The 14,374-nt window shown below is 40.6% G+C and overlaps 1 protein-coding gene and 1 pseudogene across 1 annotated transcript; both read right to left on the bottom strand.

The window, feature by feature from the left end:
- On the bottom strand, nucleotides 1-12,456 carry LOC113608482 (zinc finger protein 709-like). Its single transcript, XM_027084853.1, has 4 exons — nucleotides 11,661-12,456; nucleotides 4,207-4,333; nucleotides 3,941-4,001; nucleotides 1-3,264 (listed from the first exon to the last, which is right to left on the bottom strand). Exons 1-4 carry the CDS (start codon nucleotides 11,661-11,663, stop codon nucleotides 1,788-1,790), a joined length of 1,668 nt encoding a protein of 555 aa, XP_026940654.1. The 5' UTR covers nucleotides 11,664-12,456; the 3' UTR covers nucleotides 1-1,787.
- A 294-nt stretch (nucleotides 12,457-12,750) lies between these two features.
- The window catches only part of LOC113608880 (ETS domain-containing protein Elk-4 pseudogene), a 9,134-nt pseudogene continuing 7,510 nt past the window's right edge, over nucleotides 12,751-14,374 (bottom strand).

Here is a 14,374-nt window from a genome sequence, read left to right as displayed (position 1 = left end):
TGTTTTACAAAAAAATTCAGTTTTAATTATATAAAATAAAATAAAAAACACATTGAGGGGTTATATTCAGCTACAATTAACAGGAAAAACCCACCATCTTCCTGACGGAAGGTGCTTATTCTCACATGTAAACAATGGGTCAAGGAAGCCACTGTACAACGCAGCAGAGAAACAAACTCCCATGTCATTCTTTTTGGTGGCACCATTGTAAATGCTATGGTGAGTCAGGAACACATACTCACTAGCACTATTAACAGCACAAAGTGTTTCCTACACAAATTAGACATTATGAAGATATAATCCAGAGAAGAGTGGAATCAGAGAATATTCCCAACCATAAAACACTGGAATACTTAGACAGTGGACACAAGAGCCCTTAGAGAAAAATTTCAAACTCTGATGCATCTCTGATGTAGAAGGTATGAAGACAGCAGGGGAAACTATATATCCATAAAAATGGAAATCAAACATTTGTTGGTGGTGTTAACGACACTCTTGACTATAAGGACAGAGTCTGGAAAATAAGGTGGAAGATGGTGTCATTGAAGCTCCTATGAATCTGCCTCTCTACCAGTGTGGGGATTCCAGTATCTGAAGAGTATCTTCTTTGTACCTGCTTTTAAATCACACACAGGTGAGCTATTGGTGAATGCTGATATGGAACGAAAAAGGGGATGGATTATGGAAAGTCTAGATCTTAATATTACTCACAGGCAAGATATCTCCAACTCCATAGATTTTTTTGTATTATCACAAGTCTCATAGTTTATTCACCAAATACCAGTCAGAAGGAAATACAAAGCATAACTTACATGAAACTATATTTTTTGACATCTTTCCCATACATAAAATTTATTCCAAGTGTTTAGTATAATGGAAAATGAAAAAAGGTTCCTATACTCACCACCACCAAAAAGTATCTTTCTCAGTTAAAAGGGTACTATATATAATAGATTATGAATATCCAGGAACTGCCACACAAAGCTACTAAGCATAACCCAACAAATACCAAACTGCCATTTTGCAATGGCTCATTAACTGAGAATGAATAGAACATTATAAAAATTTAAGACTAACTGCATATTAGAAATGCACTTGTGGACTTCCCTGGCAATCCAGTGGTTAAGACTCTGTGCTCCCACTGCAGGGGGTGCAGGTTTGATCACTGGTAAAGGGACTAAGATCCCACATGACGCATGGCACAGCCAAAAAAAAAAAAAAAAGGAAAAAAAAGAAAAACACTTAAGTTCACCCATGGATCCAACAGGGTTAAAATGGAAAAAAAATAATCATTATCTGATTAAAGGAAAAATCACTACCTTTAAATCTTATGTACTATTGTTGAAAGACGATGTACACAATTACCTCACATTAATATTCATTTCTAAAATTAGGAGAAATCCACTGTTCAAGGATACACTTGAAGAAAGATCCTTACTAAACAACATATTTATAAAACTTAAAAAAAACCTTTCATATTGAAGGTTTTCTGGAACATTAGGCATGGAGTACTTTCCATTAAGTTATCTCATGTTATTTACATTTATACTTCTTCTTCATGGAAATTCTCATACATGATGTTGGCCAACTGAAGTTGTTACCCAGGCTGTTTACAAATGCAGTTTTATCTAGGGAATCCTTTCATCCTTTTAAACTACTGAGATCAGAGAAGTCTTTCCCATTCTCCACACTTTATATGTTTTCTATGCAGTGTGCAGTCTCATGTGTCTTCAAATGATTGAGAGATAAATGAAGGCCTTCCCACATTCCTGACATTGATAGGTTTTTTATCCAGTGTGAATTCTTTCATGCAGTTGAACATAAGTGGAACGGAAGGTTTTCCCACATATTTTACATTCATAGGGTTTTTCTCCAGTATGGGTTCTTTCATGAACTTTGAAACCTTTTTTTGAACTAAAACATTTACCACATTGTTTACATTGATAAGGTTTCTCTCCAGTGTGACTCCTTTCATGGGTTCGAAGAGAACTGTGGTATCTGTAGGCTTTCTCACAGTGTTTACATTGATACGGTTTCTCTCCTGTGTGAATTCTTTCATGTGTTTGAAGGCTTTCATTACAACTAAAGGCTTTTCCACATTGTTTACATACATAGGGTTTCTCTCCAGTGTGAGTTCTTCTGTGTACTCGTAAGGAACAGTAGTAACTAAAGGCTTTGCCACATTGTTTACATTGATATGGTTTCTCTCCACTGTGAATCCTTTCATGTATTTTAAGAGAACTGGGATTAATGAATACTCTCTCACATTTTTTACATTTATAAGGTCCATCTCTAGTGTGTGTTATCATATGTTTTCGAAAGGTTTTTTGCCATGTGAAGGCTTTCCCACATTCTTTACACTTATAGGGCTTTTCTCCAGTGTGGATTCTTTCATGATTTCGAAGAGAACTGGCAGTACTCAGTACTTTAGAACATGTTTTACATACATACAGTGTCTCTCCTGTGTGATTTCTTTTGTGTATTTGGAAGGAACTGAAATAATTAAAGGCTTTGCCACACTGCTTACATTCATAGGGTTTCTCTCCTCTGTGAATTCTTTCATGTATTTGAATAGTTTCCGGACTTTTAAAGGCTTTTCCACATTGTTTACATTGATAGGGTTTCTCTCCGTTGTGACTCCTTTCATGCATTCGAAGACAACTGGGATAAATGAATGCCTTCTCACATTTCTTACATTTATAAAATCCATCTCCAGTGTGTGTTACCATGTGTTGTCGAAAGCTTGTTTCCCACGTGAAGGCCTTCCCACATTCCTTACATTCATATGGTTTTTTCCCAGTGTGATTACTTTCATGTATTTGGAAACGTTTTTGAGCACTGAATCTTTTACCACATTGCTTGCATTCATAGGGTTTCTCTCCACTGTGAATTCTTTTATGTGTTCGGAAGGATTTCTGATATGGAAATGCTTTTCCACATTGCTTACATTCATAGGGTTTCTCTCCAGTGTGACTCCTTTCATGCATTCGAAGAGAACCAGGATAAATGAATGCTTTCCGACATTCTTTACATTTATATGGCTTTACACCATATTTTTGATACTCTCGTGTTTTGTGTTCAATGTGACATCTCATGTGTCTATTAAGGGATGAATGATCCATGAAGACTGTTCCACATGCACTGCATTCACATGGTTGTAATCCAGGAGTTTTCTTGTTCAGATTGATATTTGGAATAAGGTTGAAATTTTCTCCACATAAACTAATGTCTTTACTTTTACAGAATCTCTCTACCATAAAAGTTCTGTAATAAATGAGAATATTATTAATGACTTCTTCATTAATCATTTTACATTTATTATATTTATTATGAATTATAGGAACTGGTTTTCTATCATGTGTGAACTGTTAGAAATTGAATACACTGAATGTTCTCAATGGGACTTCACACCTTCTATTAAAAAGTGATATTCAAGTATAGGTTTCATTGTTAATGACCGCAAGTGAACTATTTTGCAAACACTAAATATTTATATCCCATTTAAGAAAATATTTTTGGGAAACATTTTCTAAGAATAACTCAATATGGGGCTTCCCTGGTGGTGCAGTGGTTAAGAATCCACCTCCCAATGCAGGGGACACAGGTTCAAGCGCTAGCCTGGTAAGATCCCACATGCCGTGCAGCAACTAAGCCCAGGTTCCACAACTACTGAAGCCCGTGAGCCTAGAGCCCGTGCTCTGCAACAAGAGAAGCCACCACAGTGAGAAGCCCGCACAGCGCAACCAAGAGCAGCCCCTATTCGCTGCAACTAGAGAAAGCCTGCACATAGCAATGAAGACCCAACACAGCCAAAAATAAATTAAAACAAACAAACAAACCTCAATTTGAAGGCAGGGTTATTATGTTGCTTCTTTTAAATTTTTCATAATATTACTGCAATTCTCACGAGACAGTGCTTTGTATTTTAAGTGTGACTCACCTTAATTTTCTCCCCTGGTTTTTGTACTGATCTTCAATGTCATGATATTCCCGTTTTGCTCCTGAAATGCAGACCCAGAAAAATGATCCCAAAGTACTATAAATTATAGAAAAATTATTAGATTCTAGGTCCAGGATGAGCTCTGACCATTTCTAGTTTCTTTACCAATGTCTTCCCTTTCCACGTTCCACATCTTGGAACAATATTGACAGGTAAGAAATACTTCTTATCTAATTGACAAAGTTAGGGAATTTCTTCATTCTTACCGACTGCAGCCAGATTCCTTAAGGTTTCCTGCATCACATCTCTGTAGAGTTTCCTCTGTGAAGGACCCAATAAAGCCCACTCCTCCAGTGTGAAGTCCACAGCCACATCCTCTATGGTCACTGAGTCCTAAAATACCGAAAATATGTGTACACCGAGACGCATGAGATTGACAGAACTAGACATCCACACTTCATTTATAGGAAGTTTACGTACGATTCTGTTATTTACAAAGTTATTCTATGACTTGATCATGAGAAACTTACTCTCCACACTTCCTCAATAATTTAGCAGCATCATGAAAAAATGAAAATTATTTACACATTATCACTTATATCACAATGGCAGAGCCCAGAGAATGCAGGGAAATGACAGAAATACTGTACAAATAAAACAAATATCATTTTAAGAACATCAATTTCTTGTGAAAAAAATTCTTTCATCTTCTTCCTATGATGTTCCATTTACAGCATTTCATAAGGAAGAGGATCAAGACTCATGAGGCTTCAATGAATAGAAACACTGTCAAGAACTGGAAGCTTTTTCCTAGTCCCATCATCTAACATCAGAGTCCAGGTGCCTGGAGAAATCGAACTTTTAACAAATCCCAGCTGGCCACATTCTCTCAAAGTCCTCCAGGCCTTTAAAGAAATCAGACGCAGACGCCTGAATATATTCTTCTGGGGAACCATTGCCTTCTACTTGTGTAACAATTATCAAAGACTCTATTTTTCCTTTCTCTCTATATATAATTTGATGCAGCTAGAAAATTTGAAACTTAGAGCTCACTCATGAGGAAGAAGCAATATTATATTAGACCACAAAATCCCTATACTCATGTGCCTCAGGGCTGCTTCCAGCCAAATTTTAGAACACACAGTGCAATTACATGCCAGAAAAACTCTTCTCATCACACCCTAACAGTATACCCTGGGCCTGTCCTTAAGGAACAGTTTAAGAGCTACAGTTTGCAAGGGGGTTCACTGAGGTCCATAATAGTGTGATGGTGAATTTTCCCATGATTAGAAAATATGTATAGGTTTCATCAGTGGTTTTCTCCAACACAACATAAAGTCTCCATTCTGCAATTTCAGCTACAAGTGTTGGGCATGCAGCCACACTGGCTACTGCCAGGTGAAAATCTAGTTCTGGGATTTATGAATTTAGAAGCTGTGATTCTTAATCTCACAAGAAGAGAATTTAAAAGCTTGAAATAAACAAGTCCTCCCAGAGACATAAGAGCACTGACTTCAAAGGGCAAACCAATGTCCTAAAACTGGAAAAAAGAAAAGATGTTTTTAAAATATGACCCAAATATTCAGTTCTTAACGCCTATACCCAAAAGAATCTGTTTCACCAGAGTCTAACAAAAAGACCAAAAAGAACTAAAAGATACAACACAATATTTATGAAGCCTGGCATAACCTTCTTTAACACAAAACTTAAGATACACATAATGAAATTAACTAAAGGAAAAGAAAGAAAGAAATAGAACATGTAAGTAACAACTAAGAGTTTTCTAAAATTAATGATAGACAATACCTATAGGTTCATGAAGCTCAGTGAACAGAAAACATGAAAACACAGAAATGGAGATCAAAGTATATCATATTCAAACTAGGGAAAAAACGAAGAGAATACACTGTAAGAAGCTAGAGAGAAAAACGTAAAATGCAAAAGTAATAAACTCTTGGAAAATATCACAGAACAAAATCTAGGTCACCTTGGGTTTGGTAACAAATTATCAAATATAACAACAATCACAAGATTTATAAAAGGAAAAAAAAGTATAATTTCACTTCATTAAAATGAAAAATGCCTCTTTCAAGAGAAAGTGTAAAGAGAGTGAAAATCACAGAATAGGAGAAAATCCTTATAAAATGCATACATGATAAATGACTGGTATTCAAAATATCTAAAGTATTATTGTCAAAGTAAGAAGACAAACCACCAATGAAAAACTGGCCGAATATCTAACAAACAGCTTCCCAAAGAAGACATACAGAAGGGAAACAGGAAATATGAAAATGTGCTCAACATCAAATGTCAATGGGAAATTGCAAATGAAACAATGAGATATCACTACACACTTATTTAATGGCTAAAATGCAAAACACTCAAAACAACAAATATTGGTGAAAAGGTGAAGAAAATCCTCATTCATTACTGGGGGAAATGGAATTTGGTAGCCCTACAGTGGAAAACAGGAGCTTCCTTTCAAAACACTACATACTGAGTAAGATCCAGCAATCACACTCCTTGCTATCTGTCCAAATGACTTCAACTCTTATAGCTCTTAGGTTCACATGAAACCCATACACGAACACCTGTAGGGGCTTTATTCATAACTGGCATAAGTCAGAGGTAAGCAAGATATCTTTCAAGAGTCAAATAAATAATGAGTGGTATAGCCATACGATGAAATACTGTTCACTGATGAAAAGAAATGAGGTAGAGCTATGAAAACACATGGAGGAAGCATAAAAGTATATTGCTAAGTGAAAGAACCCAATCTGACAAAGCTATATACAACATGATTCCAAGTATATGACATTCTGGAAAAGACAAAAGCATGAGACAGGAAAATGATCTTTGGTTCTGGAGGATTTCGGGATTAGAGGAAGAGATGAATCAATCTCTGAAGCAGAGAGGAAGTTTAGGAAAGTAAAATTACACTATATGTGCAGAAATGATTAATACATGTTATTATACATTTGCAAAATCCATACATTATGCAACACAAAAAGTCAACGCTAATGTCACCTGCCCACTTTAATGCATCAGTATTGGTTCAGTAATTGTAACAAATGGACCAGTCATACAAGATTTAAAGAATAATGACTACTGTGTGGATGCCGAGGCGTTATTTGGGAACTCTGTAATTTCTGATCAGCTTCCTAGTAAACCTAAAAAAAGCTGAAGTCTATTTTAAAAAAAGAGCACTGACTCATTACAACTCATCCTGATGACTGCTTGATGTTTGGTTAGGTGTGGCGACAGTTGGTTTTGGTCCTTCATCAAGGCTGTCTCAACTAAGCGATGAAGGGGAGCAACTCTCCACTGAGCTCCATCATGTTCCAGGGTGTACTGTCATCTTTAGTCTATTCACTCCCCAGAGCTGTGTATTCAGTGAATCCCAGGCAGCTACCCAGGGAACCAAGGTGTTGGAGAGGGTGGCTCCAACAGCACCACGGCATCTTTCAAAGGACTGAAGAAAGAAATGTCATCTCTCCAAGGGAGCATAAGCCCAACGGCCAAGGTTTGGCTCCATCGTATCACAAGTAGGTGTCAGTGGCCGAGCTGAGCTCCTGGGGTGCTGTTTCCAGTACCAAAGCCATAATAGGCACCTGAGTGGAGTCCTCTGTTTGTAAGAGATCCCAGTATGGGGGGATAATTGCAGCTTTAATGGCATATTAATGTGAGACCTAGGACAGTGCCTTGCATCAGAAGCCTATGGCCAACTTAAGGCCCTCCTCAGAGAGCCTCCCATCACTGCTCGCAGGGCTAGAGGCCTCCTCATGACACTGATTGCCTTATAGAGCTTAAGAAACCCGAGTTCAAGTTGGGTTTGAACAAATCCCTTTGCTGTGCCAAGCTGAGACGGTGAGTGTTGTCGACTGTAACCGAGAGGCTAAGGATCTTTGTTGCAACAGATGCAGGGGCAACAGCCTCAGAGTTACTTAAAAGTTTTGGTGAGCCTTCTGGAATCTCACCACTTACAGGCTGCCTTTCCCTGTCTCTTCTCTTTCGCTGAAATAACGGCTCTTTTGAAAGTAGTGACCGTTTTTTGGGCTCACCTCATTCACAGGGTATAATCATCCTCCTACTCCCCCAGTCCTACCCTCAGCACTAATGTCTGGGCAAACCCAGCCTCAGTCACACCTTCACTCTAAACACAGATAGGTTCCCTCTCAGACATCAACCCAGGACCACAGGAAGGAGGGCCCCATTCTCATATTCCTGCTCCCAAAGTACAAAAAACTGACAGAAACTTTCAACCCAGTATCCTCCCTGTATACAGCCCAGGCTTGGTGGGGTCAGCAGTGCAACACAGGGCAGCACAGGGCACAGGAAAATCTCCCCAGCAAACAGCAGCTCACAGAGCAGGAGCCTCCACACTTTCTTATCAGCCTGTCCAAGTAAGAGGCACGAGGGGAAAGGCAGGGGGTGAGGCTTAACTTTCAGTAGTGAAACAACAAATATGTGGGTCCCAAATAATCATTACTAGAATAAAAACTTTAAGAAAAACAGGCATTTGCACTGGATTGTTTTATATAAAAAAACACTAAAAAGATGATGAAGGCTTAATCAAAACTGGTTGTCTGAGGGTGGCTGGCATTAAGAACAGAGAAGTGGGGCAACATGTGGGCAGGGAGTCTTAATTTCTTCCCTTAGGAATTTAATTTTAACCATTCTATATAGAAAACCACTGCAAGATTTGATCCTTTAAACAGTAATGGATATAAAAGTGTAAACCACAAAAAAATGAAAACTCCCTTTCTAACTAAAGGCACACAGGATATTATAGGTTTTCTCTCCATTACAGTAAACGTTGGAGATATTTTCAGAAATAAGTGGCATATTACACTGTATTTTAGGTTTGCAATTAAGCCTTAAATGGACTAGGAATTTGAAAGATTGACATAAACTTTGAGGTGTTTTCCTCGTATCAATTGAAATAGAATTTGTTTCTTCTTTTCTCCCACATCCATTAAAATAGAAATTCATTTGCTTTAGGAATACTAGAGGACTTTTAATTGTTAAAGTTCTCTAGGGACAGGCACTTACAAACACTGACCTAAAAATGGAAAAGCACCTGAGAACTTAAATGCACCCATTCCACGTCTTGAGGTTCTCTTGTCTAAATGAAACAAAAATTCTACTTGACCTCACAATTTTCTTGCCTTAGATGGTATTTGTTAATCAACATAGATTTTAAAAGCCCAAGTGTTAATGGAAAATAGAATCAAAGGGCTGTAATCTTGAATGGATAAAGGAATCCAAGAAAAGAAACACAAATATTGGAATCAAAACATACAAGCAGGCTGTGTCCGTACAATTCGGAAGCCCATATTCAGAAAGTTGAACATCTTTACAGACTTGAGAGTCTAGATAAGCCCGGTTGAGATAAAACTCCTGTAAACGGTCAGTCCCTCAATGAGGGCAGGGACACCTGGGCAGCCACAGGAATAAACTCTGGGAGCTCCACAAACCCTCCCCAGTCCTGTAAGCAGGGAAGCTCTCCCTACCCCAGGCTTCCATTATCACAAGTCAGGAAACTCTAAGCCTGATTCAGGTTAAGGTTCTGATCCAAATGGACTCCCATATTCATAAACCCTTTGTCCACAAGACAGAACACCTCATCCTCACAGACTTCTCAATGGGCACAAATTACACTCTGAGTGCACCTATTATCATGGAGGGACCACTCAAATATAACATTTAAAATGCCTAGGCTAGGACTTTCCTGGTGGCGCAGTGGTTGAGAGTCCGCCAGCCAATGCAGGGGACACGGGTTCATGCCCCGGTCTGGGAAGATGCCACATGCCGCAGAACGGCTGGGCCCGTGAGCCATAGCCACTGAGCCTGCGCGTCCGGAGCCTGTGCTCCGCAACGAGAGAGGCCACAACAGTGAGAGGCCCAAGTACCGCAAAAAAAAAAAAAAAAAAAAAGCCTAGGCTAAAGGAAATCACAAGTACCACCCTGAAAGGGCAACATCCCTATACCCTTGTGAACTTGCACCCCCAGATTTCAGGGCTCTGCAGCTTCTCACAGTATAAGGACTACCATTGGTGGGTGTAAGCAGGTAGGATTGGGCAGGAGGAGGATGTCCAGGAAGATCCACTTCCCTGTGCAGGCTCAAAGGGGGCCTTAGTTTGAAGATACTGACTTCAGGCTCTGCTCCCCACTACAGGCGCTCTCAACCACTACTGATATTTTATGTAAGATACCCAGAAAGGCAAATATATAGAATCAGAAGATAGATTAGTGATTTCCTAGGCCTCGGGATGAGAAGGGAGAGTTACTACTAATGGACATGAGGTTCATTTTGGGAGTGATGGAAATGTCTTAAAATTAGTGTGATGACAGTAGAACAAGTCTTTAAATACGGTAAGCACCAGTGATCATTTAAATACAGAAACCCTGTTTGGACAATTCAGCAAAATCACTCAAACCCAGTGTGTATGTGGAAATGAGAGAAGAAAATTCTCAGCCACTTTTATTAATTCACCCAGAAAACCCCAAGTGATCTATTACTTTCAGGAAAAATATGTCAGTCATTTATTATTTCCAAGGCAAGTTTAATTAGTACGTAAGTAATCACACTTGAATACTTTTTGTCTCCAAGTCTAAATCCTGACATTTCATTTGAAATCAACCAACAGTAAAGGAGACTCCAAAAGAACTCACCTTACTCAGGGAATTAAAAAAGTGAAACAAAAATTCTTAACAACTGGAATGTAATACTGAAAACTTTTTACCCCCTGAAATTCAACTCTCTTACCTCTTCGGAAATATTTTACATGGTCTTTCAAGCTCTGTTAATTAAATACATTTTACACTATTGAAAAGAAAAACTTAAATAAGTGAATAAATCTTTTGAAGGGGACTAACCCAGGGACGGGCAGTGGTCACAGCACAGATCGTCCAGAAAAGTTTCATAAAAAACCTCGACAAAAGGACTTCCCATAGGATGTCTCTTCCCAGAAAAAAAACGGGGAGGAGAAAGAATTTCATACACCTACTTCCAAGTAGTTATTCTTGGCTTCCCGCTCCTGTAAAACATACACCGACCGCCCCCCTTCCCAATGCAATCCACGACTCTGCGCAAATAGTAAAAACAATTAAAATATTGGGTTTGTATGAAATGGACCACGGAAGATGAACAGTTGACAGACGATGTGAATCGGAGAGGGGAAACTGACGTTGTGAAGACGGGGAATAACATGGAAATGTAATGATTTACTACAAGCCCTACAAAGAGCTACTCTGCTGGGGGGTCTTTGATTTGAGACTTTGCTTCCCAAACATTTGGAAAACTCAGAGGAAAACGGGTGCCCCCTGGGCAGCAAGGAGGGGTTGGGACCCGTCAGGGAACAGATAATCCCAGGACCGAATCCTGGAGAACGAGTCACGATTGTCACCTGAAGACGGCGCCCGAGTTCACAGCACAATCCGGGAGAGAAGAGGGGCTGCGGGCGCAGAGCCGCGCAAAGAGACGCCGGGGCGGAAGTTCCTGCACGAAGTGACAGAACAGGACGCCTGGGGTCCCGGCTGCCGGGCCAATCCCCACGCTGCGAGCCGGAGGGGACAGAGGTACGAGCGGCGCCGCAGGCCCCGCGTATCCGTAGACTCCGGCGTGGAGCGCTAGGAGGCCGTGTCAAAAAGATGGCCGGCTTCGGCCGATTTCGACCAATCCCTCCGCGGCGGCCGCAGCCTGGGGCACCACACTCACCATTTCGAGGTTTCCTGAGTCTGAGTCCTTCCTAACGACTCCAAAGACCCGTGCAGATACGTGACATGGAGGGCTCTCCAGGGGTAGTGACCCGCACACAGCCAGCGGCTGTAGGCGCAATTGGAGAAAGAAATGACGTCCACGCCAGTGCAGAGCATCGCCCCACCCACCTGCCTCAGCGGCCTCCCGGTTGGACAGATTTCCAATGCCCCGCCCCCTCGTGCCTGAGTGACAACCTGCGGGAGGCAGCCTGACTCAGTTGAATCACTTAGCGCCGCTGGGATTGAATCTGTCCTCGCCTGGCACTTAAAGTTTGCAACAGAACTTTTCCCTGGCCTGGGATTCCCTGGCATGGAACCGTGCTTCTTGTTAAGAAAGGCAGACACTTAGATGTGAACTCACCGTTTGTAATAAAGAGGCTGGCTCCAGTTTCATCTTTGCGTCTTGACAGCGCTGAGCCTTCCACCCATCCCTCCCCATCCCCACTCATTAGGTACTTAAGCTGAAGAATCCCAGAGCACTTGGCTTTGGTAGGAGATCTGAATCACTCAGTCCTAGCTGGGTGCCAGGACAAATCTCAGTCAAACCACAAGCTGTGAGGTGTGTGCATTAACTTCTCAGCTGTACATTTTACACTAGAAGGAAATTTATTTTAGATTAGTGTTCCCTGTGTGCTTATTAAACTTTGAAATGTCAACAGCTATAATATATATAAGGCAATTGTATTCCCATTTTCACTGATAGAAGAAAAACAGTAAGTTGTACTTAACATTGGAGTGTACCTGGAAACTCTTCCTGCCCTCCACCCGCAGCTGTACTGAGGGATAACTGACTAATAAAACTGCATTTAAAGATGACAACGTGATGATCTGATACACTTATACTGTATAGTATAATTGAAATGTAGGAAGAGAGTGAATCTTTTTATTTTTTTGAGGGACTCCTAAATAATCATTTTAATGGGAAATTGCAGAAATCACAATAGACTATTATCATTGTGGAAGTATCAATTGCGCACTTTAAAAGTATTCTTGTTCGATGTCTGTCTGTTTCTTTATTCCTTGGTTCTCTCATTCCACAAGTGCATAGGTTATTTTTTCTGTAGATCTGGGGAAAATGGGCCAGGGTGGAAGGTCCATCCAGGCTAGACAGTGAACAGACCATGACTGTTCAGCACAGAAGGAAACTTGAAAAGTGTTTTAGCACCTTGAAGTCTGGCTGGACTTAGGGGAGCAACAGGGCTGAGAATACTCCAAAAGTAGATACTGGAGAGCGAGGGACTCCAAGACAGTAAGATGGGTGTCTGTGAAAATAGTGCTGGCCTAAGAAAAGCTCTAGGGAGAGATGGGCTTAATATTATCGGTGGGCTTGGATCACTACTTGTGATCATGAGGGTTGGTGCCAGCTCTAACCCTTTGGGTTTCTTGGACCTTGATGAATTATTTTGTCCTTTTCTGGCAAAGCTGAATCCTGGTCTTTAGGCTCCAGTGACAAGTTATCTGGAATTTCCATTGGCTGAGAAGCCACTAATTCCCTGTCTGCGTCCATGTCTGCGTCCATGTCTGGGTCCATGTCTGGGTTGGAACTCAGCGGTAGTGAAGGTGTTCTAGGAGGTTCCTGAAAAGGGCAAACGGACGAGGAGGAGGTGTGGTGGTAAAAGCAGCAGTTGTGCTGGATGCAGAAGTTGGTGTTTCTAGGGAAGGCAGTTTGGGGGAATATAAACTCTCCAACGCTTGGATAGTTTCCTTGGAAGATGGAGAAATACTTGGATCAGTTGAATTGACGGCAGCAAGAGTTTCTGCTGGTGCTTTTTGGAAGGTGTTACAAATTTGATAACAGAGGGGATTTTTTTTCTCTGCAAATTTCTCAGCTGGATTCTCAACCTTTATAGATTTGAAAAGCTTCCTATTGGAGGAGTTCAAAGATTTGAGGGTAAATGAAGAATATAAGCCAGAGTGTCTGTAGTCACTGCAGCTAGGGGTCTTGGCACCAGGTTGCGGTGGCTTCTTTTTCCCTCCATTCTCCTCATCTATGGATCTCTCGCTGCTGACTTCACTGATGTGTAAAGCTTCAGTCTCCCTCAAGCCTGCCCACTGGCATAGGAACCGTATTCAAAATCTCTGGGTGCGAGACAAACTTGTACACAAACTTCTGACCCCTCACGTTTTCAATGATATTCTTCATATAATAGTATCTGAGGGATCGGCTGTGTTTGTCATAATTCATGTTAGGCTTGTTCTTTTGAATCCCTCAGAGACGAGCCACCTCTTCTGCCTGCAAATGCTTGAACTCCCCATCATTAGAAGTCCAGCAGATCATGTGATCGTTCTGAGGCTCCTTTAGGAGCTGAAGGAGGAACTGCCACAGGGTGATGGCATTGTTAACAGCAATGAAGGAGGCCACTTGCGAGGCTGCCTCAGGGTCTCTGCCTCAAACATCATGCTTCTCTCCACCGACCACCTCCTAACATTGAGAACTCAAGGACAGTGAGGCAGCCACTGACACCCCCGTGGTGGAGCCAGATATAAGACTTTAATTTATTTAAGAAAATGAATACCCTCTTAAATGACATTAAACACACAATAAAACAGCATCACAAATATTTGTAGGCCATATCAGTTGGAAGTCTCAATCTCAGTTAACAATGTCAATACTCAAGCCCACATCATATATATATATATATATATATATATATATATATATATATATATATA

The sequence above is a fragment of the Aethalodelphis obliquidens genome, unplaced genomic scaffold (genome assembly GCF_003676395.1).
Source record: "Aethalodelphis obliquidens isolate GAN/ISIS:26980383/991018 unplaced genomic scaffold, ASM367639v1 scaffold53, whole genome shotgun sequence".
Classification (NCBI taxonomy): Eukaryota; Metazoa; Chordata; class Mammalia; order Artiodactyla; family Delphinidae; genus Aethalodelphis; species Aethalodelphis obliquidens.
This window is presented reverse-complemented; position numbering and strand designations above follow the sequence as displayed.